Source organism: Nymphalis io, chromosome 20 (assembly GCF_905147045.1).
Source record: "Nymphalis io chromosome 20, ilAglIoxx1.1, whole genome shotgun sequence".
Taxonomy (NCBI): Eukaryota; Metazoa; Arthropoda; class Insecta; order Lepidoptera; family Nymphalidae; genus Nymphalis; species Nymphalis io.
Window position 1 is genome coordinate 9,231,493 of NC_065907.1, and position 25,692 is coordinate 9,257,184.

Here is a 25,692-nt window from a genome sequence, read left to right on the forward strand (position 1 = left end):
AAATTATGAATGGCTAAAATATTCTAAATTTAAGGTTCTTAGTAAACAACACATGTATGTAAAAATCATTAAAAATGATGTCAATAAACTTCTGGCTATATACAAGTTAATAAGTTACTCAGTCTTAATGTTGATATATACATTTAATACATATAAAGTTACTTTTTTAGTTTCATATACCAACATAAGATAATAAAGTGTATTATAACAATCGTAATACAAATCAGTCAAGTGCGAATCATATTCTTCTGAATGAGGTTCCGTACAATAAAACCTTATAATAATTATCAAATATAACTTTCAAATTATGAAATTATTTTGTGTTTATTGTAACTTATTCCTGGAACGTAAATACATATAAGTGAAAAGTAACAAATGTCGTGTAACAAATGTCCCACTGTTAGGTAACAGCAGAGGTCTTCACTTGGTGGTAGGACTTGGTGCACGCACGTCTGAGTGACTGACATATTTTACTGCCAAGCAGCAATATTGTTGTGTTTCAGCTTGAAAAATGAGTGGACAAGTGTTACTACAGGCACAAGTGACATAACATCTTATTTCCCAAGGTCGCTGATACATTGGCTATGTAAGGAATTGTTAATATTACAGCGCCAATGTCTTGGGCCGTTAGTGACTACGTACCATCAGGTGGCCCTCTTGGCAGTCTTGTCCAGGAAAATATGTTATGAAAAAATATATGAAAGGACCAGTACTTGAGCCAATTCGGAACTTCCTTTTTAGTTTCCAAAAATATTTAAAAAAATAATTCGAATTGGTTCAAATACTAAACTTGGCCTTTACATTTATGGCTTCCGCTGGAACCATTAAACAGCAATTCGTTAACAATTTTTAGTCAAAGTCTAACCAATATCAGTAATATTTACTAGTGAAATCCTACTTAAGAACCACTTTAAGCCTCTTCACACGGAACCCAAGGAACCCGACAATATTCAAATAACACACATGTAAAACATTTCATGTAACACAATACCATAGACATCAATAGTCATTGTGTGTGTAATGGTGTGCATTACGTATTGAATGTAGAGTGACCATCAGTTAAATCAATAAGACAGGACATAAAACTAGAAAAAACTGGATTTTTCAGCTATAATCCGATAATTTTATGTATATTTCTACCTACAACTGATCCTTAAAAATTAGATATTATTTTATACAAGCGGGTAAATAGTGCGATTGTAAAGCAAACGAAAACACGGCTGGTGAAACCCAAAAAGATGGACTCACTATTCGTATTGGATACGCGATAATAATAGGGATGAGGCTGTTATAATCTGAATAAATAATATGAACGACCTGATTCGTCACTTACATACACAAAATTAACGTATATAACTAACAAAAGATATAAAATTATATTAAAATCAACGACACATTCAATACATATTTATATTAAAAGTATATATGAGAGAAAAAAAATATCAAAAATAGAGTTAGAAAGAAAGTATGTACTCGCATCTAAATCATTTCAGCTACAATGTATTATATAAACGGATACATAACCAAGATACATAAGTTATCGTGACGTTTAATAACGTCTGGAAAGTGGATTCTATCGAGAAGGCAAGCAAGCAAGCAACACGGTTGCTTTTCTTTACCAACCAAATAACATTGTATGACAATATATATAATAATAAATTTATATTATCTTAAAATCCAACTAGTTAGCATGTTATGTATTTAATAAGTCATATAAAAATATATATTTATAATATGACGAGCAGGTTGGCGTGGTTGGTGGATGCTTGCGTTTCACGCCGAAGGTTGTGGGTTCGATTCCCACCCAGGACAGACATTTGTGTGCATGAACATGTCTGTTTGTCCTGAGTCTGTGTGTAATTATCTATCATATCAGTTGTCTGGTTTCCACAGTACAAGCTCTGTACAAGCTTAATTTGGGATCAGATGGCCGTGTGTGAAAAATGTCCGAGAATATTATTATTATTATTATATATTTTATCAGTACATAAATATATATTATATTAATAAATAAAAATTGACAAAAAAAATATTTAGAACTTAATAAAAAATATATATATTTTGTCATAAAAGTATGACGACCTCATGTGCGTATTTCGACAGTCATATCAATGTTAATCCACACGTGTGTTATTGCTAGCCCCGAAACACGTGGTTCAATAACTTTCACAATGTTAAATGATACGGAACACTATTATAAAAAAAAATTTTCTTTATTATGGGTTATCAATATGATTGAAAGTAATATAAGTTGATACATGTTACACACGCGACTTCGTTAGCTTTTACTTTGATTAAGGTGATCTTTGTTTATTATTTTTATTATACACATGAAAAATGGTAATAATTGTTAATGGTAAATATTGTTTTTTATGTAATTTGGTTTTAATAAAATGGTTATTTTGTAAAAAAATCAATTAACCAAAAATGATTATTTGAAAGCCGAGATGGCCTAGTGGTAAGAACGCGTGAATCTTAACCGATGATCGTGGGTTCAAACCCGGGCAAGCACCACTGAATTTTCATGTGCTTAATTTGTGTTTATAATTCATCTCGTGCTTAACGGTGAAGGAAAACATCGTGAGGAAACCTGCATGTGTCTAATTTCATTGAAATTCTGCCACATGTGTATTCTACCAACCCGCATTGGAGCAGCGTGGTGGAATAAGCTCCAAACCTTCTCCTCAAAAGGGAGAGGAGGCCTTAACCCAGCAGTGGGACATTAACAGGCTGTTACTGTTACTGTTACTGTACTGTGATTATTTGAAAAAGGCTCGATGTCTCGAGATCCGTGACAGTGATGTCGACACTTTCCAAACGCTTATCTTAAACGAAGATCGCTGGTACCATTCCGGACAAGCAATCCTTAGTTATACAGCTCCTGTTTCAATAATTCATCTCGTGAATGACGGTGAAGGTCAACATCGCGAGGAAATCACTGTGACCTGGGAAATTCGGTTACTTATATAGTATAGTTTTGCCCATAGTAGTTAGTATAGTTTTGACTGCCTCGTTGTTCTAGTGGCTAGGTAAGGCCGCGGAACCGGACGTCCTGGGTTCAAATCCCAGGTCGGGCCAATAAAAATTTATTAAGTTTTTCTGTCGAAATTTCTCAATAGCAGCCCGGAGTTTTGAAGTTGGAAGTGTGTATACTCCAGTGCCTCGGAAAGCACGTAAAGCCGTTACTTAGTCGTGTCGGATAGCAGTCCCATCAGATTATGAGAGTTAGGGGATAGAAAGTGCACCTGTGTTTTCGCACACACATATGCCCATATATAATATGTCCTCCATAGTTGCCGCGAAATTGGTCTGGACGACTATTATTAATTTTGCCCAACAGTGGGACAGGATATTCACTTACTTTACTCTATATAAGAGAGACAGAGAAAGAACTATACAAATTTTACGTAATTTTATTTACTACTACTAAACTTAACTTTAACCATGATTTATTTAAGACTTGTTTTGTAACTGTAATTATAATGCAAATAAATTTAGACCAGGCCATTAACTTTGATAGCTTTCGACTTCTAGCAATTCAAAACACATTTTACTAGAGATCCACAAAATTTTATCATTTATATGTAAAAATAAATATATAATCGCTAATTACATGAACATGCAATATAAACAGTAAATTATTTTGCAGTAAATCAAAAAAAAAAAAAAAAACAAAAAATTTCTTTGCCTATTATTATATTGAAAAAAAAAACAAATTCGCAATGCAGTGAAACACGTACCCCAATTTACCTTACATTTAGTTTACAACAATAGGATTAGTAAAGGAGCAGGTGTACCATTTTCATTATTATTACGAGGCATTAGTTTACGCATAAAAGCAAAAAAAATTGAGCTTTTGGAATCAAATCGGGATACGACAATGATTGCTTTACGTCGAAAAATAACGCATCTATAATTATAACTGCAACAAGCAATATTGCACTTTAACGTTATTTAATAGGGTATAAGTTTGAATGCTCTGTAATGGTGTGATAAGACGTCTGTCTCTTAAGTATATTTGAGGTCGTTGGTACTGAGGGAAGCTAAAGCACAGGTGTCCAGCGCTCGGCCCGTGTGAACGAGATAGGTATAATAAAAATATATAAGAGTGAGCGAGATGCAACCAAAATAAACGTTAAACTTGTTTATAGTTTTTTTTTCTTTTTCCTCTCCCTAGCCTATGTTCGTGACGGTTTTTTCATTTCGTTTTGTTACTTCGCCTTTTTGGATTAATCTGTTGCATTTAGCTATATTTTAGACTAAATTTTTCATTTATATCATTTATTGTTATTCTTTTAATAATAAATACACTTATTTATATAATTTTTATGGCCTTTAACCAATTATATTTTAAGGGTTTTGATATCAACAAATTACAATACAATTAATTAAAAAATGGGGTTTTCTTAAAAGCTAAAATTTATTGGGCTTATAAAACGATCTCTCTATTTTTTATAATTATGCTATATAATATTGTATTTATATATTAATCTTCACTTTAATATATTATATAAAGGTGACATACATAATGCTTTAAGTTATCGCATTTTCCATGCGTCCACGCAACGTGCATCCGATTAAGTTGAAACTTGGTACAGTTGTTAGCACTTGCGTGACCATTACCACCTTTCTGGTACAATCAGGGTACAATAGATGGCGCATGGGGTGAATTATATAATTGTTTGAAATTAAAACTAGAAAAGCGTTGCAACTCATTATATATTACAGAAGTTTTATTATTCTTACACTTATAAACTTCTTCAACTAACTACCTCGTAACATGTTCATAAGTTATTGGGTTTTTCTGTCGGAGATTCACAATAACGGTGCGAAGTCTGGTCGATGGATGTGTGTACACTTTCGTATAGCCGCTGAGATTACACATTAAGTTTTTGCGTTTGTGTCAGACATAAGAGTGAGGGAATAGAGAGTGAACCTGTGTTTGCGCACACACTTGTGCACTATATGTCCTGTGCAGTTAGCTAATCTCTCTTGAGATTGGCCATTGAAATCTTTTAGGAGGCCCTCATCACTTGTAAAATACTGCAGAAAAAACGAGTGCAGTACAGTTTGATTTCTAAGTACTTAGTTTGAGTTTTTTTATGTTTTCTGTCGCTGAGTCGAGTAAGAAGAATACGTAGATGACAATCGAAGGTTACCGGTTCAAATCCAGACAAATACTAAGTTCCCACATGCTCAATTTCTGTTCATATTTCGTGTCATACTTGGCAGTTTAAGTAACTTATATAGCAGTATTAAAATTATAATTTTACATAAAGCGCCCTTCTACATTTTTGCACAATGTAATATATAGACATTTTTTTATTATATTTAGTTTATATTACAAACCTATATATATTACAATCTCTTATATTATTCTGTTTTATTATAGAATAACAATTAAGTTGATTGTTGTTAAAGCCAGTTGAAAGCCTACAAGAAATATTATCTCCCATTTTATAAATGATCACTAATCAGAATTCAACTACACACAATTCAGTAGTTTTGCCAGCAACACGTACAAATATGTACACCAAATATATTTTAAGCGTCAAAAGTGCGAAGGCTTATGCTTTTTTTCTAGCGGTGTAAGACTAGCAGGTTCGATCCTGATCACTTGGGCTATTGTCATCCCCACTCCTAACACAAGCTTAGTCTTGATTGGAGGGGTAAATAGGCAAGTAATTTCATTAAAACAGGACTTGTGAATATTAAAAAAAAATTATAACTAAATTAAAAAATTGTCATCACAAATTTATAATTTATCACAATTTTACTATTTGATTGAATATAAGTTAACTTAACAAAGTAAATTGAAGTGTTAATAGTCTAACGAAAACCGGTTTAAAATCGGCACAGTCGATTTATAGGCTCACAGACCACATGCTGTTTCAAAGGGATGAAATATGGAACCTTACAAATAATATTTTTAAAACTATGAAAGTACTGCCTTATTTATAAACCTACAAGCATTTATAATATGATTATTTACTGAATAATATTTGATATAAACTATGTACAGAAATTTTTATAATATACAAAATTAAAAAAAAAAACAAAATACACATTACAATATTATAGCAAAAACACGCCGTCTAAAAGATTGTCCTGTGGCATTGTACCCAAGACGCTGGCACTATTGCCTCTCTGCACAGCTAGATTTACTATATTTTTAATTTACTTAAGTTAAACTTCTAGTGAGTCTTAAGTTAAGCACTAAAACTTGTCAGTACTATTACCGAACAATTGGTTATTAAGTATTAAGTCTTTTGTGGGACAATGTATACGCTTTTACAACAGGATCATAGAAAGCGTTCAAAAATATTCAATTGTGAAATTTAAAAGAATCTTTAAAGAACGCTTGTCTGCTAGGATAATACAAAACCAATGACTTTTTAAAATTTAGATAATTGCACGCCTGGGGAACGAAACGATCGCCTCCAAGTCATTTCAAACAATATATATTATTTAGAATTGTAATATATGAGAAAAAAAATACCAAAGTTTCTTTCACCGGTTCTTTTCAGATCTGAGTTGTTTATGTCAGGACGGTTGGTAGACTTTTGACAAACAATAAGCAAGTGATATTTGACTTTAGATGTCTCTGAGTTCTCTCTTTCTGTCACTATCGATTTCACGTTCGAAAGAAAGGGACAAATCATAGCTTAACTAAACACCTAAGAAAGATTTATATGGAAAAACATTTTATAAGTAAGTAAAATAAGGAACAAGAAGATTGATCAATCATTTTGTTCCTAGTTAACGGAACTACTTCCCACTTAACGGACTATGAAGGTCAGGTGGTGACCACCTAATGATATATGGAAAGTGGTAATTGCTCTGTCAGTGGATAATGGTAACAAATGCTCTCCTCGTCTATGTGTTAATCTATATAGTCCAAGTCAGTTATGATGAAGATTTTTTAACTTCCATCCATAATAATTGATAACTTAACCTAATTGGCCCAGTGGTTAGAACACCTGAATTTTAACAAAAGATTCTGAGTTCCCGCGAAAATATAATTTATTTTGTGCTTATAATGCGGTGAAGGGAAACATTGTGAGGGAAATTGCATATACAGTTGAAAATTTGCCACATGTGTCTTGAACCCCCCCGAATTGAAACGGCGTGATGAAGTCAGCTCCTGGTGACATGATCACGCTGCTGCTACTGCGGAGGTGTAAGAGGAAAGACGGGAGGCCTAAGTCTAGCGGTAGAATATTAACAGAACTAATTTACTATTATAAAATTATTATAGTTTAAGTAAATAACCAGTGTAATAAAAAAAAACATAAGAAATATTAATCTATTTCTACATTAGAAATTTATTTACTTCATTTCATTTGATATATAATAAAGAACAATTTTCTTCAAACGTAATATGGTCTATCAAGCTCTATCAGATCACAAAAAACATACACACACACATGTACGGATACATGCAAGTTGTACGAAAACGATTACACACACAGAAGCAACGCGTAAGACCAGCAGTCGACCAGTTTATACGTAACCGAACGGTAATAATCGTGGCATTGTTGTGTAGGGACAGCACAAATACTGTCACTTTTACACATTAGCATATTTCAGGTGAAGAACAAGAAGACATAAATATATCATTATGTTACGACTAATTTTTGTTAACTCATACACGTGTATCTTTTATAAAGAACAGTCCTCTAACTGAAATATTACCACTAACTTCACGGCAAAGAAACAAATAAGATTTTTGTTAAAAACAAAGTCATTAAATTTCTCTCAGCATATTGGTATTTAAACATTATTTGAGTGACCTTAAAAAATGACCCTGAGGTCAGAATTTTTACAATGTAACGTTTTTTCAGACCCTACCTCGCTAAGTCTTGCTCGCATCTCAAACACGTGGTACAAGAAAGAGAGAAAATATAAACCCTTTAATTTATGCCACGATAGTACTTGTATCTCGAAAATAAAATATCATCTTATTCTTTTTTGGGTCACTGGCCTCGAGTGATGCGCATTTGTGATACGTTGTCGATGGTTTGCTTTTTATCGACTTTTTTGTTTGTACAAAAAGTTCAACTCGTTAGTTGTTCTGATGCATTTTGCGGCTCCAATTAGAGAATTCAGTGAAAACAAAGTTTTTTTTGTGTTCTTTTTAAAATAAAATACCTTATATGCAAAAATATTCTACTTGAATAAATATAGACACTAAAACAGAAGTCGTTTTATTTCAATATGAACATAATATTATACACATTAATATTTGGGAGATTTACGGAATTTTAACTTTGGGATAATTTTATAATACAAACAATTAGAATTCAGATAATTATGTTGCTATCAGTTGCTACTAATTCTCAAGATTTATTTTTTTAAATAAATCATTTCACTCCAAGTACGACATGTTATATACTTATTTTTTAAAGATGACATTAACGCCGATTTTATACAGCTAAATTTACTTAAAATATAAAAAAATGTAGAAAATAAATTAGTTAATTATTATTTCTTATATATTATTCAAGGTTTCCAGTAACATATTACATACAACTATTGTAAATTTAACACATTTAAAAGTTTTTGTTTCTCAAAATTCATAGATTTATATCGACATTGATATAACAGCATCCCTAGTCCACGGTAGCCGCTTCGCCCACGAACTGACACACGTCACAAATCACTACATAGACTCATGCTTTTGTATTTTATAACCGTCGTAAACCTGAACGAACCGCAATAAGCGTAGATAACTATCGAAATTAATAATTCAACTGGTTTAGAAAATAAACGTAAGCTAATATACTAATTTTCCACCAACCCGCATTGGAGCAGCGTGGTGGATCTCCAAAAACATTCTCCTCAAAAAGGGAGGCCTTAGCCCAGCAGTGGGACATTCACAGGCTGTTACTGTACTGTCTATATACTAATCTAAGATACTAATTATGAAAAACAATAGTGTCTTAAAAATTTAACCAATCGTCAAAGATTTAGAAGAAAACATGTAAATTTACAACTGTAAAACTTTATTAGTCTTCTGAAATAACGATAAAATGGATATACAAGTCCTGTGGTCAGAGACCACAGCTACCGGAATTGACGTTCCGATACGGGCCAAAAATATTTAAGTGGCAATAAAATGCCAAAAATTTGGATGCCGACTTTGTGGCGAACTTGTTGGTAATCAATAAATTTCCTTTAAAGATACGGGCTGTGATTTAATTTAAAAAAAAAATCTGAAACATTTTACCTGTCTTTTTCATTAGCCTTTTAACATACCTAAAATAAAGAACGAATTGTGACTGTATAGCTGACACACTTCCAAGTGAAGCTCAATAAACCAATTAGTCGCTTTAAAGGGCTTTACTTTAGACGCGAGAGATGTTAACAGAAAAATGAAAAAGTGAAGGATATTAACGACTAAAATTTTAAAACAAACTTAAAGCGAGTTTCTAATAGAGTATACTGACTGTTTCTGTCACGTGTCGAACGTAATGATCGCTGAGGCAATTATCATTTGAAAGAGGCGTAGTGCGGTAGCCAGATGACTTTTGTTTTGTTATACCGTTACGGGTAATCGACCACTTACATTATTCCTATCTCTGAGGATTTTCATATTTAAATATATATTAAAGTATTACATATTGCGGGTAGTTTCAAAAACTACTTAGTAAAATAATAGATTAGAATTGCAGTTTTATTGAACATGTATGATAAAAGAAAAAATTGCACCAAAATTCTTCCTTGTAGCACTCTTCGAAGGTTTTTATCAAACAATGCTATTTTTTAGTTTAGAAAAGTAATTTTATAAAGAGAAATATTATTATGAGCTTTGATGTTTTATTACCGTAAACATAACGAAAGCATATTACAATGCCAAGTACATTTGATTTTCAACACTTGCTTTGTCTGTCGATGGCGTCTAGAAAATCATTATTCATTGTCGTGTGCAACAACAATAATTAATAAGTTTTGGTCTACAGTATTTGCATACAATGCGAGACAACTGAACGCGACCGAGTTTCAAAATGAACTGAGAAATCACTAACAATCATTACTAGTGTCATTCAGAAACGTACTGAATGATTGAAGTATTTGTTTCATGACATTTTGAGTCCTTGTGTTATATTTGTTCATTGAAAATCAGTTATTCACATTATACTAATATACAGTGGCCATTCATATTGCTAAACTGAGCTGACATGGCCCAGTGGTAAGAACGCGTGAATCTTAACCGATGATCGTGGGTTAATTTATGATTATAATTCATCTCGTGCTATACGGTGAAGGAAAACATCGTGAGGAAACCTGCATGTGTCTAATTTCACTGAAATTCTGCCACATGTGTATTCCACCAACCCGCATTGGAGCAGCATAGTGGAATAAGCTCCATACCTTCTCCTCAAAAACGGAGAGGAGGCCTTAGCTCAGCAGTGGGATATTCTTTTATTCATATTTTAGTATATTAATGATAATATATATATATATTTAAATGCTTATAACATTGACGAGTTATTAACATAACTGTTTACGAAATTGAAATTACTTTCTATCGGACATTTATCTTCAGTATATGATGTAATATCTAGGATATATTTGTTCAAATGTTTATTTTCAGACTTAGATCAAAAGTATCTTGTACTTCTGAACACATTGATAGTTTGTAGGAATACTAACAAAGTATTTTATGTGTTGTCATAAATAGGTACAATACAAATTTATTATGATTGTAAATATATTTTTAGTCATGTAAACGAACAAGCTTTAATACTATGATTCTTAATCTTCAATTATTAAGAGCATTTATCTAAATGGTCTACTGCATTTCTATTTATAAGTCCAATTCAGTCCAGTTGCCTCGTCATCTTAATTGTTGTTAAATACTTAATCTCATCTTGCCCGCCCGTGTAACTGTTAAAACCAGTTGTGACTGCACAAATAATTATTGTGATTTAAACGTGTCTACCCTTTGGTTCTTGAGCCTTGAACGAGACGCTTAATACATGGCTAAACATGAACAAATTATATATCTATATAATAAAAATACATTTCATTAAAAAATAAATTAAGTACTGTATCATTTGAAATTTAATTTCAACAAATTTCACATATAATAACAATTTTATATCGAGTTGAAATTACTATTTTTTGCAGAAATCTAAGGCATAAGTTCCTCTAGTCCGATTCCCAGTCGAACATCAGATATGTCAAACAAAGTGCTGTTATTTTTATTTGGGCGTTATATTGGACTGTAATGTCAAGTGTGAGCGAGAATGAGCGAGCGCTATCAAGTCGGACAGTTGAGTGCACTAAGGGGTCGCACTAGCCGCTAATGCGAAAAAACAAATAAATTTATCTTCGAATATTTGTAACATGTAGTCATATGAGATTTGAAATATGCGCAGTATGTAAAGCTTAAAGTCTGCCTGAAAAGAACAATTAATATCCCATAATGTATACATGCACTTATCACGTGGTCGTCCTATTTATATATTGTTACTAATAACAAAAGATCCAATATCTTTTTTAATTATTTCTCTTCCATTCGATGTATATGGACCATCCTAATCGTACCTCTTTTCACTTACCTCCTTTGTTAGATTGTTGATACAGGTATTATTTAATTAAACACTTGATGTAATTTCAGTTTTTATGTTAAGTCATTGACTGTTCTCGTGGAAAGGGTTGAAAGGTTTGACCAAATGAAATGACAAATCATTCCATGATTAATTCTATTGATATTTGTTCAACGTCGTGTGATCGGTACACGTTCTGTGGGAATTTTAACTGAATTTCGATCGAGGAGCGAGATATTTTTTTTTTAATTATATGTTGCCACTGTATAAATAATAACTTAATTTAATTTTTTTATTTATTTGTAATAGTACAACATACATATAAAGCATTGCAAAAATGTATTTTTGAAACAACAGTAGAATATCTAATATGCATGACAATTACAAGTGTACATAGTTTCCAGATATAATAAGTAATGTTTTTTTAAAAATTCACAATTAATGACATTGTTATAATAAAAAATCAATTGACGATATCATAATTAAAATTATTAAAAGTATTAATTAAAACTAATCATGAATTTTATAATAATCAAATAACTTATTTCTATATTTATTGTCAAATAAGGGTAGGTATTACAATACTTCTCGATATAATCTTTACATTTTTTTCTTCCTGACCTTTATAATTACCATTATTTTGCTAACTTTACTAACGATTGTTATTTATTTTCTTAAACCAAAAGATATATAGAAAATAAAAAAGTAAGTTAAATAAATATATACATAATTTTGAGTTATATATATATATATATATATATATATATATATATATATATATATATATATATAACTCAAAATTAGTATTTAAAGGTGTACTTACTTGAAATGGAACATGACCTTTGATAGAATTTTTAACCTCATCAACCAATATATGGTGTATTTGACGGGAACTATATCCCATCGATACTTGATTTATGGGGTCATAAACTGACCGATCATATGGCGAAGCGTTTTATGGGTACCATCGTGTTTATACCAAGTATTGGAGATTTTGTTTTGTGTTACGGTTAATTTTATTAGCTCGTATTGCCATTGCTTTGATAATGTTTTAATATTGTTTATCTTTCATTCTGATTGATCTTCTATTTACATTTATTGCGATTCGTACTTTTGTTTTTATCATTAATAATTATTATAGCTTCAGTTTTAATAAGCTTGCTAGTTTCCACCGGTTTCTCCCCCCTTCTAATAGGGGTCAGGTGTTTAGGTCAAATTATCCTATATCGTTTTCTGTATCCCTTATAATGTGGATGCAAAATTTCATACTAATCAGTTGAATAGTTAAGACGTTAAAGACGAACAAATAAATGATATTTGTTACATAAGTATCTTTATGTATTCTTTGTAAAATATGATTAATTTAAAAATATATATTACTTAGTATATAAGTTATATAAACTTATATAGACGCATTATATGCTTATTAATGCTTCGAGTTTATTTTTAAATTATAGGAAGGCGGATGGTCTAATGAGCCATCTGAAGAATAATCATCTAAAGAAATTCAATACATATGATAAGTAAAATTAATTTCAATATTAAATAACGAATCATTCTACAAAATCACTGTATCATTCATCAGGACCGTATCTCCGCAATGAAATGCTGATAAATTACAACCTAGACTTAGGACCTAGGAAGTCCTAGGTCATTCATTACTACTAGGATTACATAGGTATTAGCAAGTCAAAGTACCGCAAGTCAGGTGATGAAATAGGGCTGGCTGAGGCGAGGTTTTTATATGTATTTGAATTATTGTAATTCGTCTGTCTGGATGACTGTCATGTTATTAATGGGAGATATTATATCATTACCTTTATATCTCGAGTCAAGTTTGGAATAATTTCATTTCAAATACGATTCTTGATTGGAATTAATTTATCATTCTATTATTTTTATGTTTTTTTTTTATCTAAACTGATTTTATATAATTTATATTAAGAAATCTTTGTTCCCGTTCCATTTTGATAACTATTGTAAAGTAATATGATATAACGGTTCAATAAGAGGTTCAAACTCCGACAAGCAGCACTCACAGTTCATTACTCACTTGTGTGAAACTCATGTTGTGCTTGGAGGTGGGAAACAGTGTCAGAAAACCTGCATGTGACCACCATTCCATTTGCGGAGCAGCTGGAATAAGCTTCAAACGTCATCGAACGTCACACGCTCATCAAAAGGAAGACTAAGCCTTCAGTGGGTCGTATACAGGACGTTCGTTACCTTACTTTTACAGTAATACACAAATTAAAGTAATTATTTTAATTTTTTAAGAATACATTTTGAAAATTAAGAACGCTTATTAATCGACGAAATAAAAAACATCAGCAACCATACTATGAATAATTTAATATAATACCAAATTACTCGAATCAAAATTAATAATAATTTATCATAAAAATATAATCAACGCTAATAAAAAACTTTAATAATCTCATACAACATAAACACGCAATTACGTTAAGAATAATCCATGCGACAGCAAAAAAATTGTAAATTATTGTAGTTGAATATACATAAAATAAATATATTACTCTAGACTAGGACACCTGTGCTACGCATCCAGCGAGGATAAAAAAACCTAGCATTGAGACAGAATAGGGTGGACCTACCTGTGCAATAAGTGTTACCATTATTATTATTTAAAGTTGATATGTTTTTTTTTTGAGTAAAACATTTTATTAATTTTGACGTTTTTTCTTGATAGAATCTCATTTAAAACCTGTGGTAGCTTTACATGGAATTCATAACAATGTTTATAAGAATTGATTTGATGACTTGATGATATTCTCTTTTATTTTTAAAAGATAAATTGATATAATTATTATATAAAAAAATAATAATATTATAGTATTTGTCTAATTATCAATTTTCGTTACAAATTTAAATCATTAATAGGTAACCAATAGATTTATTAAATGTCATTTTATCAAATTTATCGCAATATTAATAATAACTCAATTAATATTCATTTCTAAATATAAGCAATCGTCTGCTTATAAACAAGCCATTATCAATACAATCGCATTTTTATGGGACCTTAATTAATATTTTAATTAATTTAAAATTAGCAAATTTCATCAAAACTGTGGACGAATGTGGTTTTCTGATGAAAATAGCAATGATTCATTTAAATAATTTCTCCAGAAAGGTTTCATTATATTGTATTAATATAATTATATTAGAGAAATTTGAAGCTTTACAAAGATTACTGTTGATCTAAACAATGTCTACAAAAAATTCGCGACGAAAGATAAGATAAATATATGAATGGTGCTAGAGCTTTGTGCAAGCTCGTCTGGGTAGGTACCACCCACTCATCAGATATTCTACCGCAAAACAGGAGTAATAGGTATTGTTGTGTTCCGGTTTGAAAGATGAGTGAACCAGTATAATTACAGGCACAAGGGACATAACATATTAGTTCCCAAGGTTGGTGGCGCATTGGTGATGTAAGCGATGGTAACAAAAATGGAATGGATGGAAAAAAACTGCCTTTTATAAATACGTCACAGTAATCACTAGGTTTAAAATAATGGTAACCTTTCTTTCAATAGCATAAGTCCTTACTAAAATAAATAAAAGACTAATTTTAATTGTTTCTGTCATTAAATATATTATTTGGAGATATTTGAATAATGCACTGAAAGAATTAAGCGATGCGTGTGGTATTGGCCAAGAGTGCTCTTGGATATTAATGCTTCAATAACATTAGTTTGTAAATGTTTCATTATTAAAATAAGAAATATATGTATATAAAAGTTATAATAAGAAAACCTTTAATTAATTAATATAATTTTATTGTATATTCATAATATCAAGCAATTAAAAATATTTCCTACGCTCTCATATATCATAATAAACTTGCAATTGTTAATAAAAACATGTTTTGATGTAAATATTTATTACTATTTGATTTTATAAAATTATTAAGAAATAACTGTTTAGTTCTAGTACTCGTGTGCTAATAATAGCTCGAATATCACGTGTGTTGACATATGTAACAATAACTAGTAAACTGGACACTCTTACGTAATATAAAACGTAAGTGTGTGGTTACTCATCAACCGCATCCACAATAGTGTGATCGTTGCACTTTAGAGTAGTACAGTATATCATCCGTCTCGCTCGCACAGCGGCCGGTCGCTGCACGTGTGTCATGAGGCTCATGACAAAACGGGTTTCTGCGGACGGCACAAGATTTTATTAATTTGTGTTTCTTTCTGTTCACCTCCTCGGGCATCCTGGTACCCTGGTACTGGTATCATCGATCTCATTGATAACAAATTGCTCCCTTTGTTCTGTCTCCGGTTTTTTCTTTTTTTTTTTTTGTTTCTGTTCGCATTTGTCATAACGACACGTCTTTTTACTTTCTGATGTCCTGGTACTTCTTGAAGTATTATGTAAATTGATTTTGATTTTTATACCAAAAATGTTTTTAATTAGGTTGTGTGTCCCATCAAAAGGTTATTTAAGAGGGTTTTTTAATTATCAACAATTAATTAATTTACCACAGACAATAAATTTATAATGGCCGCTTTAATCTCACACGAAAATTCACTAATAATACAAAAATATCGGAGCTTTTTCGTTCGCATTCATTTATTCATAGCTTCAAACTACATAGAAATATATTTAATACAATAAATAATAAAAAAACAAACATTTGAATTAAAAAAAAATCAATTATGTTTTTTATAAAATGCTTGAAATAAATTTATATTAGAATTCAAGATTTATAATTAACTTCGTACATAAATATCGCTTGAAATTATTTAAAATTACACTTCTTTGTATGTGATTTAAGATATTTTAGTAATAAATCTTTCCGATAGCATTTACAGTGGTACCATAATAACTATCCTGTAAGCCATTACGGACTCTCGATCAACGATATAACGTCTAGATTCCCTTGAATCAATATTAAAGTTGCTTACCGTACAGTCGCCAGGAGCTAACCGCTACTGTAGACATTTTCCAATCAAGTTAATCGATTCCAAGCTATTAAATGTTTTAGTTTTTTTTAAGTTTTTAGTTCGAAACTGGTTCTAGAAGTGCTCCTGGTGGGCATTCATTATGTCTATACAAATTATTATACTAACAGAGTTAGTTTTTAGGTATGAATTTAAAAGCTTGAATAATATTTTTTGTTGGTAGAAGAAGAAGGAAGTAACAGCCTGTTACCCACTATGGATGCTTGTCCTCTTGGAGAGAAGGTTTATTGTTTATCATACACACTACTCCTATGTTGATTGGTGATTCGGAGCCGTGATAGCCTACTTATTAAAACACGTGCATCTTGATGGAAGATTGCGGGTTCAAATCCGAACAAGCATCAACGACTTTTTGTATTCTTAATTTAAGCCCGTTAAATACCAGATCAATAAAATAACTTTCAAACGTTTTCTTCAAGTTTAGAGGAAGATTTAAATACTGTTTCTTTTTAATTTGTATCAGCCTGCAAATGTCACTGCTGGACAGGTTTAAGAACAGCGTATGTCTCAGAACATTTCTATTTTCTTACGATGTTTATATATTAAAGCAATTACGAGTATTTTTTAACAAATAAATAGTTCCCTACCCGGATGTTAAGTCTGTAACTATTGGCAAAGATCCACAAGCTACTCCACGCAATAAGCAATCAAACTAAGTATAAAAGCATTAAATACATAATTAGCTACCATGACAACAAACCCAGTTTTGTTTTATAATTAAGAAAATTAATTGATAATAAAATATAAAAATTGTAATAAAATTGATAGGCAATTAATATTAAACATAACTTTAAATTTTAATTAAAGCGTTAAAAGCAAAATAATATTAATATTTACTTATCTGAGGTTACCTTTATAGCGGAAACATTATTTAATAATTTATAAAGCACTTACGTTAAAAATAAACGTTTAAATTGAGGACGTTTTACATAAAAGATAAAAAGTTTTCTTAATAATTTTTATTTTTTTTATTTTCTAAATTGTTATATATGTAAGAAATAATATTATAGAACTGAAAAGTTCATTTCAACGCGCTAATTCCAGTATGTACGAATCCGAATAAAACATCACTTATGACAAACTGATTGATTAAAAAAATATATCTTAGGGTTATAAAAGTATGTATAAATATGTAACATTAGGAATATTCTGTAAGAGCAAACTCTAAACTCGCCGCAGAAATCGGTCGTGAATAATCAGAAAATGCTATGCGACATTAACAATAATAATTATAACATTTCAAGAATACACATCGAAATAGTATATCGGTTGAGTCGGTTGTCAATATTTCACAGATGAGCAATGCAGCGAGTTCTTACAGAATACTACTGCTGTCATCACAAACGTCATTCAATACGACAATCTGTATGTCACACATGTGTTACACATCTCATAGATAAAAAATAATATAAAAAACAACTTTCAATTGTCACCAGCAGTAAATTTCATCTTAAATAGTTAACTGCTTAAAATATTTAGTCGTAAAATTTGTCCCACACTAAGTAACAATTTAAGTTCAATAAAAAGCTTGTAACTTATTTATCTCAAAGATATTTTAGTGTTTAAATTGCCACGATAATATATTATTTTGTTCATCTTTATTTATATCAAGCTCCTTGTTTCAGAACGTCCATACTCCGAGTCGGATGTCGAAAGACAGCAGATCTCAACACCTCAGCAGTGCCGTCGCTCGGCATCCTCCCCTCCCCTCGCCTTAACCTTCGACAGCGACGACTTGGAAGACGACGTCTTCGCCCCGAGAACTGACAATGGAAATGATAGATTCTCAACCACAAACCTTGAGATATTTAGTTACGGACGAACTCCAGCTGGTGTACTTTTGAGTCCGAGACGCGAAAGATCTTTCAATTTTTCGGTGACCAGCGAAAAACATTGGAGAGATAAGGGTGGGACGGAAGTAGCTGAAGATGTTATTGATGCTGACGTGGTAAGTCAATTTCACTATTATAATCTATAATATTTAACCTAACAACAGTTATCCAATATTGTGTTGGTAAATTAGTTCAGTCCAAATAGGGAAGATAGTTTTTTTAAATAATGTGCATCTTCCGGACGAGAAGATGATACTTTCTCGTTCGATATCTTTTTTTTTTTATAGAATAGGAAGGCGGACGAGCATATGGGCCACCTGATGGTAAGTGGTCACCAAACGCACTTAGACATTAGCATTGTAAGAAATGTTAAGCATTGCTTACATCACCAATGCGCCACCAACCTTGGGAACTAAGATTTTATGTCCCTTGTGCCTGTAATTACACTGGCTCACTCACCCTTCAAACCGGAACACAACAATATTAAGTATTGCTGTTTTGCGGTAGAATATCTGATGAGTGGGTGGTACCTATCCAGACGAGCTTGCACAAAGCCCTACCACCAGTAAAACAATAAAATATCTCAACAACTATCAACGGATCTATCTACTCTAACTAACTATCAGCAGATCAATGGTAATAAATGTATATAATCGCAATTTTAGCCCAGTTATCGCTAAAACAATACTATAATACTTTGTGAAGTTCCGTCTGGGTAGGTACCATCCACTCATTAGATATTCTAACAAATAGCAAGCCAGTGTCACTATGTAAAGGCACAAGGGACATAACATCTTAGTTCTCATTTGTAATATTTGCACCACTGTCTATGAGTGGTGGTGATCACTAAGGGTCCGTTCACACAGACCGGCTCGGAGAGGAGAGCAGATTTTTATCACGTTGGAAACAGTGTTTTGAGTGATTGTAGTAAAGTTTATTTTTGCATTTGCACCTTTTTTGTCATTAAAAATGCCTGAACGCGCTTCGTGTGAAGTAATAAAAGGAGCCGACCGGCTCCGCTTGCGTGCTCTTTCTCGCTCGCACCCGCTTTCAGATCTCTTCCAGCCGGTCGATGTGAAATAGTTGGCGGCTCCGCTCCGGCCAATTCCAAGCGTATACGACCCGGTCTGTGTGAAAAGAAAAAAGCAGGCCGATGCTCTCCGAGCCGGTCTGTGTGAACGGACCCTTACCATCAAGAGGCCCATTTACGTTTCCACACAAAATAAAAAAAAAAAACACTTCTCGGTTCATATGTATTTTGAAAGTTAATAATAACTAGACTGTACGAGCACATACAAACAGAGATATTCTGCTTGAAGAAACTCGAACCTCACCGCAGATCATCGTGAAGTGTTATAAATTGATATGCTATTGACCATGATAATAAAATTATAATATTTAAATGATACACGCTTTAAAATAGCGGTTCACCGTAAGTCGGTTTACAACATAGATACATACATGCTCGTATAGAATGAGATACAAAGTGACCTTTCTAAAAAAATCTAATAAAGAAATACTTTTTATAAAATACTAGTTTCCGCTCGCGTCTTCGCCCGCGTAAAGAGGTGTTACATACCCTATATCTTCTTCTGTGCCTGACGACGTATATGAAAAATTTCATAATGATCGGTTAAGTTGTTAAGACGTGAAAACGTAACAAACACTTCACATTCCCATTTATGGTATCAATAAGGATAAGCTTCTTTTAATCATCTTCTGCTTGAATATAGGAACTTCCTAGTAAAAATTAATGACATCTAACAAATAGAAATGGCAAGACATCACAACTTAGATACATTTAATACCAATAAAACGTTAAGCCTTCTAAACATTTATAAGTCTACAATTGTATAATCTCCACAGTTAAAATGGGTCAAATTAAATCGAAAATAGTTATTATATTTCTCGCAAAACATTGTTATCTGTGACAACATTGCGCAACTACGTGCTAATGTGCGAATACTTTAAATACGACTTTTCTAAAAACTCACACGTGTAATTTATCCTTTGTTCGTATGTAAAATGAATCATCTGTGTCGATGAACCGTATATCACACGCATTGTGAGGCTAAGCTAAGATGGCCGAGTGGTTAGACTACGCGAATCTTCACCGATAATTGCGGGTTCAATCCGCTCCGCTGAATTTTCATATGCTTAATTAGTGCTTATAATGTATCAAGCGCTCAGCGTAAATGAAAACATTGTGAGGAAACCTGCATGTTACGGGTAAAAATCTGCTACAAGTGTATACACCAACACGCATTGGAGCAGCGAGGTGGAATAACTCCAAGCCTTCCTCAAAGAGAAAGTATAAGCCAAGGAGCAAGACAATGATAAAGACCTTTCCTATAATTTATTTAGTATAACTATTTTAAAAATCTTTAATTGTAATATTAAAACAAAAAAAAAAAACAAAAAACACTTATAAATTTTTATAGGCAATATTTTAAAGAATAAATAAATTGCTACACAAAATGATCAGGCGTTAGACTTTAAATATTGGTATGTTATACGATGTATGTATAAGCAGACATTTACAATTATATTGTTAATGCCGTAGTAAAATAAAAAGTGCTGACTGAAGCGGAAATTAAATCTTTCCAATACACCGGTTTACGTTCAAATAAAGTTTACTGTGAGTGTTTTTGTTGTTATGGTAAATAAGCGTAGAGTGGGCTTTCGTTTTCGAAGAGAAAATTTTAGTAATAAGTGAATTTTATTTATCATATAACAATGTTTGCGTCATGATTACGTATTATAATCATTTTTTAACTGAGCCATTTTACTTTTTTTTTAATTTATAAAGCAATTTCTAAAAATAATTATATAATCAAATCTTAATCCATAGTACATTTATTCAACGCGGAAGTTTATCTCCAATTGTCACCGTTCCACTTATCATTCTCGTATCGTGTAATACTAAAATTTATTCACCCGCAGATGCGCAAGCGCAACTTGGCAAAACGCCACGAAATGTTTATTCGTGAACGTTTTCCAACTAGGACTGTGTGTCAGTGTTGAAAAGTCTACTGATACAACCAAATATAGAAACTTAATATAACATTACTAATGATACACTATAATTAAAAAATTTTCACTAATAAAAATTTTAATAACCCATTATGAATACATATAGGTAACTAGAGTTCACCCGTGGCTTCGTCCACATGTTAGATAAAAGTGATATTGATGTTGGGGGGAGGGGTTGTAATAAAAAATAGTAGGGTCAAAAAAAACAGGAAGAAAAAATTACTATCACATTAATAATTAATTTATCAGTATATATAGATACCTTTTCATATTCTTTTCATATATTATCAATTATATATTATCTTTAATATTTCTAGTTAATATTTTATATTATTTAATAAATAAATTAAATTTGAACTATATATCATTTTAATATTTATACATAAATATAAACATGAAATAATACAAAAATAACCTATATCTATGTAATATGTACATATAATAAAATAACTGAAAACTACTGATGGTCATGAATTTTAGTGCACTTACAATGTGAACTGTCATTGGTGAAAATGAGATATATCGATCTATATTATATATTAGCTTCCAAGGGATAAGCAACTGTATCTCAATACATAAACGATCAGAGTCGCAGTAAGTCGCTTATTACTATTGTAACCTGGGGTGAATAGTTAATATGTATTGTTCGTATGCAAATAGGTCAAAGTAAATATGTATCTACTATACAATAAATAGATCTTATAGGAATGTTTAATTAATATTAATTCAAGATGCCATATTGGATGTCAATACATTTTTTAAAGATTCTTAGGAACAACTTATTTTTAGGTTTTTTCTATTTTCCTCTATCCTCCTCTCCTTATTCCTATTTTAAATGAGGGGTAAAGTTTGTGCTTATTGTGGGTATGGCTATATCTCATTAGATGGGTCGTATAGTACTAAGCTATTGAGACCGTATTAAAAATTTAAATATACTTTTCGCAACAATTTCTTAATGTTTGGACTAGTTTTTTCGATATTTAAAATGATAATTATTATTTTTACATTAAATTAATGCAGGTAGTATGCATGCAGACAACACTTACTCGAAACACAAATGAATGCTGTAATTGTTGTTTAATTAAATAGCTTTGATAACAGAACAAGATGATAAATAACCAATAAGAATATTAAGAATAAGTTGAAGATGTATTTAATGTTATTATTTAAAACAATTATAGTGTACATTGTATGTGAACTTTCGTGGTTTTTGTTAAATAAATAAATGTAGGATAGGTACGGTCTCCATTAAAATATATCGAAATAAAAAGAAGCCATTTCCAGATTAACCCAGCATCCCTGAATGATGACTTTCGCTCACACTTTACGTTTAGAGTGTTATAAACTTATTTTAGTATTTAGTACGGAATTAATTGCCCCACAAAACATTGTCGGGGAGAATGTATTTACGCATTATTGGACGTATTTGATGCTCGGATTATAGTCAATGACTCATTTCAATGTTACGTTTAATAAAATGTTACAACTTGTGTAATGAATTGTATTGCTTTTTTTATTCTTATATGTACTTACAAGTATGGGATTAATGAAACAGTAAATAAAGACCTTTTTACTTTGTAGTAGGACTTTGTTCAAGCCCGCCTGGGTGAGTATTAGCCACTCATCAGATATTCTAACGCTAAAGCAATACTTAAATAAATAAATAATATCCTGGGACATTATTCACACACGCCCATCTGATCCCAAACTAAGCAAAGCTTGTACTATGGAAACCTTCTACTTATATACTTTCTACTGGTGGTAGGGCTTTGTGCAAGCCCGTCTGGGTAGGTACCACCCACTCATCAGATATTCTACCGCAAAACAGCAATACTTGATATTGTTGTGTTCCGGTTTGAAGGGTGAGTGAGCCAGTGTAATTACAGGCACAAGGGACATAAAATCTTAGTTCCCAAGGTTGGTGGCGCATTGGCTATAAGCGATGGTTGACATTTCTTACAATGCCAATGTCTAAGGACGTTTGATGACCACTTACCATCAGGTGGCCCATATGCTCGTCCACCTTCCTATTCTATAAAAAAAAAAAAAAACCAGACAACTGATATACTACATACACTACTTTTATGTTCTAAAAACATACTTATATAGATAATTACACCCAGACTCAAGACAAACAGACATGTTGATGCACACAAATGTCTCTCCTGTGTGGGAATCGTACCCACAACCGTTGGTGTGAAAGGCAAGTATCTACCAACCACGTCAACCAGCTTTTAGCATCGATTTGTTGTTTGAAGGGTGATTGAGGTATTGTAACTACTTCAAGGGACTTAGTAGTAACATCTTAGTTCCTAAGTTTGGTAGCGCATTGGTGGTGTAACAGTGATATTTCTTATAGTGTATGGCAGTGGTGATCACTTCCCATCAGGTGACTCATTTGCCCGTCCGCCTACCTATTTTACATCAAAAAATCTGTCAATGTAATTGCCGGGCAATGGACTTCACTTTAAAAAAAACTTATTTCTTAATCCACTACGCTGCTAGTGTGGATTGTGTGGAGTGTGGGTAGTTTTCATCACGATATAGTATAAGCTGTTTACAGTATTTTACTGATGGTAGGGCTTTGTGCAAGCCCGTCTGGGTAGGTACCACCCATTCATCAGATATTCAACCGAAAAACAGCAGTTCTTGTCATTGTTGTGTTCCGATTTGAAGGGTAAGTTAACCAGTGTTAATGTTAATTACAGGCACAAGGGACATAACATCTTGGTACCCAAGCTTGGTGGCGCATTGGTAATGTAAGCGATGGTTAACATTTTTTACCATCAGGTGACCCATATGCTCGTCCGCCAACTTATACTATAAAAAAACACTAATAATATAACTTTTTTAACTATTGTTTATAATATAACATCAAACACATATAAATAGTTGACCTTGTAAATATAAAGTTCCTAATATAAGTGTCTGTATGTTTGTTCAGCAATAAAGCTTTGGAGCCGAATACAATTGCAACTGTCATAACATCATTACTAAAACGTTAATGACCGGGTAGAAGACGCAGGACTTGGATGTGCTATTTTGATACTTTCAACTTTTTAAATGTATTTTTTCATTTTTAAATATCATATATTTGAAAGTACTTTAGAGACTTTATATATAAAGTTCAACATAGATTTAAAAATGGAATTATTCAGAATTCATTTATTATATTCATCTCGAATCAAACCAGTGTAAAAGAAGAATAAGAAGATCGAATTTCTACTATGTCGGATAATATCAAGGACTAGTCTAGCACAGGTAATAATTACAGAGCAGTGCAATAATGCTTCTCCCGAATCCTATGATTGTACTGCAATTGGAAATTAATTATTAGCAAAATAATTATCACTGCTGGAAAACATTAATTTTAAAATGGAAATACTGTATGATTCACAAGATTACCTAAATAACTGTACTTATAAATGAGAAGTCCTTTTCTGTAGAGCCTAACTGAAAGAAATACTAAATCTATTTACATAAAACTTGTGTCGGAAGATAAAGCGAGATAAAGCGGAGAAGGTTTTGGTATTTAATATTATTATACACGAAGCTGCGCTTCGTAGTGCCATCCGCTTTAGATTTAGACTATTGATGTGTCAAGCGTGAATTTCATGTTCTATTATCTAACTTTAACTTATTTTTAAGTTGGACTATGTTATCGTACATAATCCAACTTAATAATAACGAGTGTGTAAAGGCGTTATTGTTACCAACGATCTCTACCAGATCCTTATTTATCATAACTTTATATACATATGTATATAAAGTTACATGACTTTAACTTTTGTACACTGGCTTATAAAAGCCAGTGTACAAAATATATGAATTGATTAATTTTAATACATATGTACCCAATGAATAAATAAATAAAACCTATGATAGTAGGATTTTTGTACAAAAAAATTTGAAATACTGAATTTCAAGCCTCTAGAAGACTCTAGAGACTTTAACTTTTGGGTAATCTAGACAGATAATAATCCAAAAGTTAAACCTATACAATCAACAAAATAAGTTATAAATAAGTTGTTACAGTTTTACGAATAAAATTGTAACCAGTTTCAAATATAACTGTATTTTTTATTATTGCTATCCCTTTAAAACTTAATTTCAATCCTCTAGAAGACGCTAGAGACTTTAATTTTTGGATAATCTAGACAGATAATAATCCAAAAGTTAAACCTATACAATCAACAAAATAAGTTACAAATAAGTTGTTACAGTTTTACGAATAAAATTGTAACCAGTTTCAAATATAACTGTATTTTTTTATTA

The 25,692-nt window shown here is 31.7% G+C and overlaps 1 protein-coding gene across 1 annotated transcript in view; it reads left to right on the forward strand.

Annotated features, from left to right (window-relative positions):
* LOC126776414 (uncharacterized) overlaps nucleotides 1–25,692 on the forward strand; it is a 129,978-nt gene that overhangs the window by 78,642 nt on the left and 25,644 nt on the right. The window contains exon 2 of the mRNA XM_050498922.1: nucleotides 18,178–18,500. Within this exon, the coding sequence (XP_050354879.1) occupies nucleotides 18,178–18,500 (323 nt within the window). The remainder of the gene's footprint in view (nucleotides 1–18,177; nucleotides 18,501–25,692) is intronic.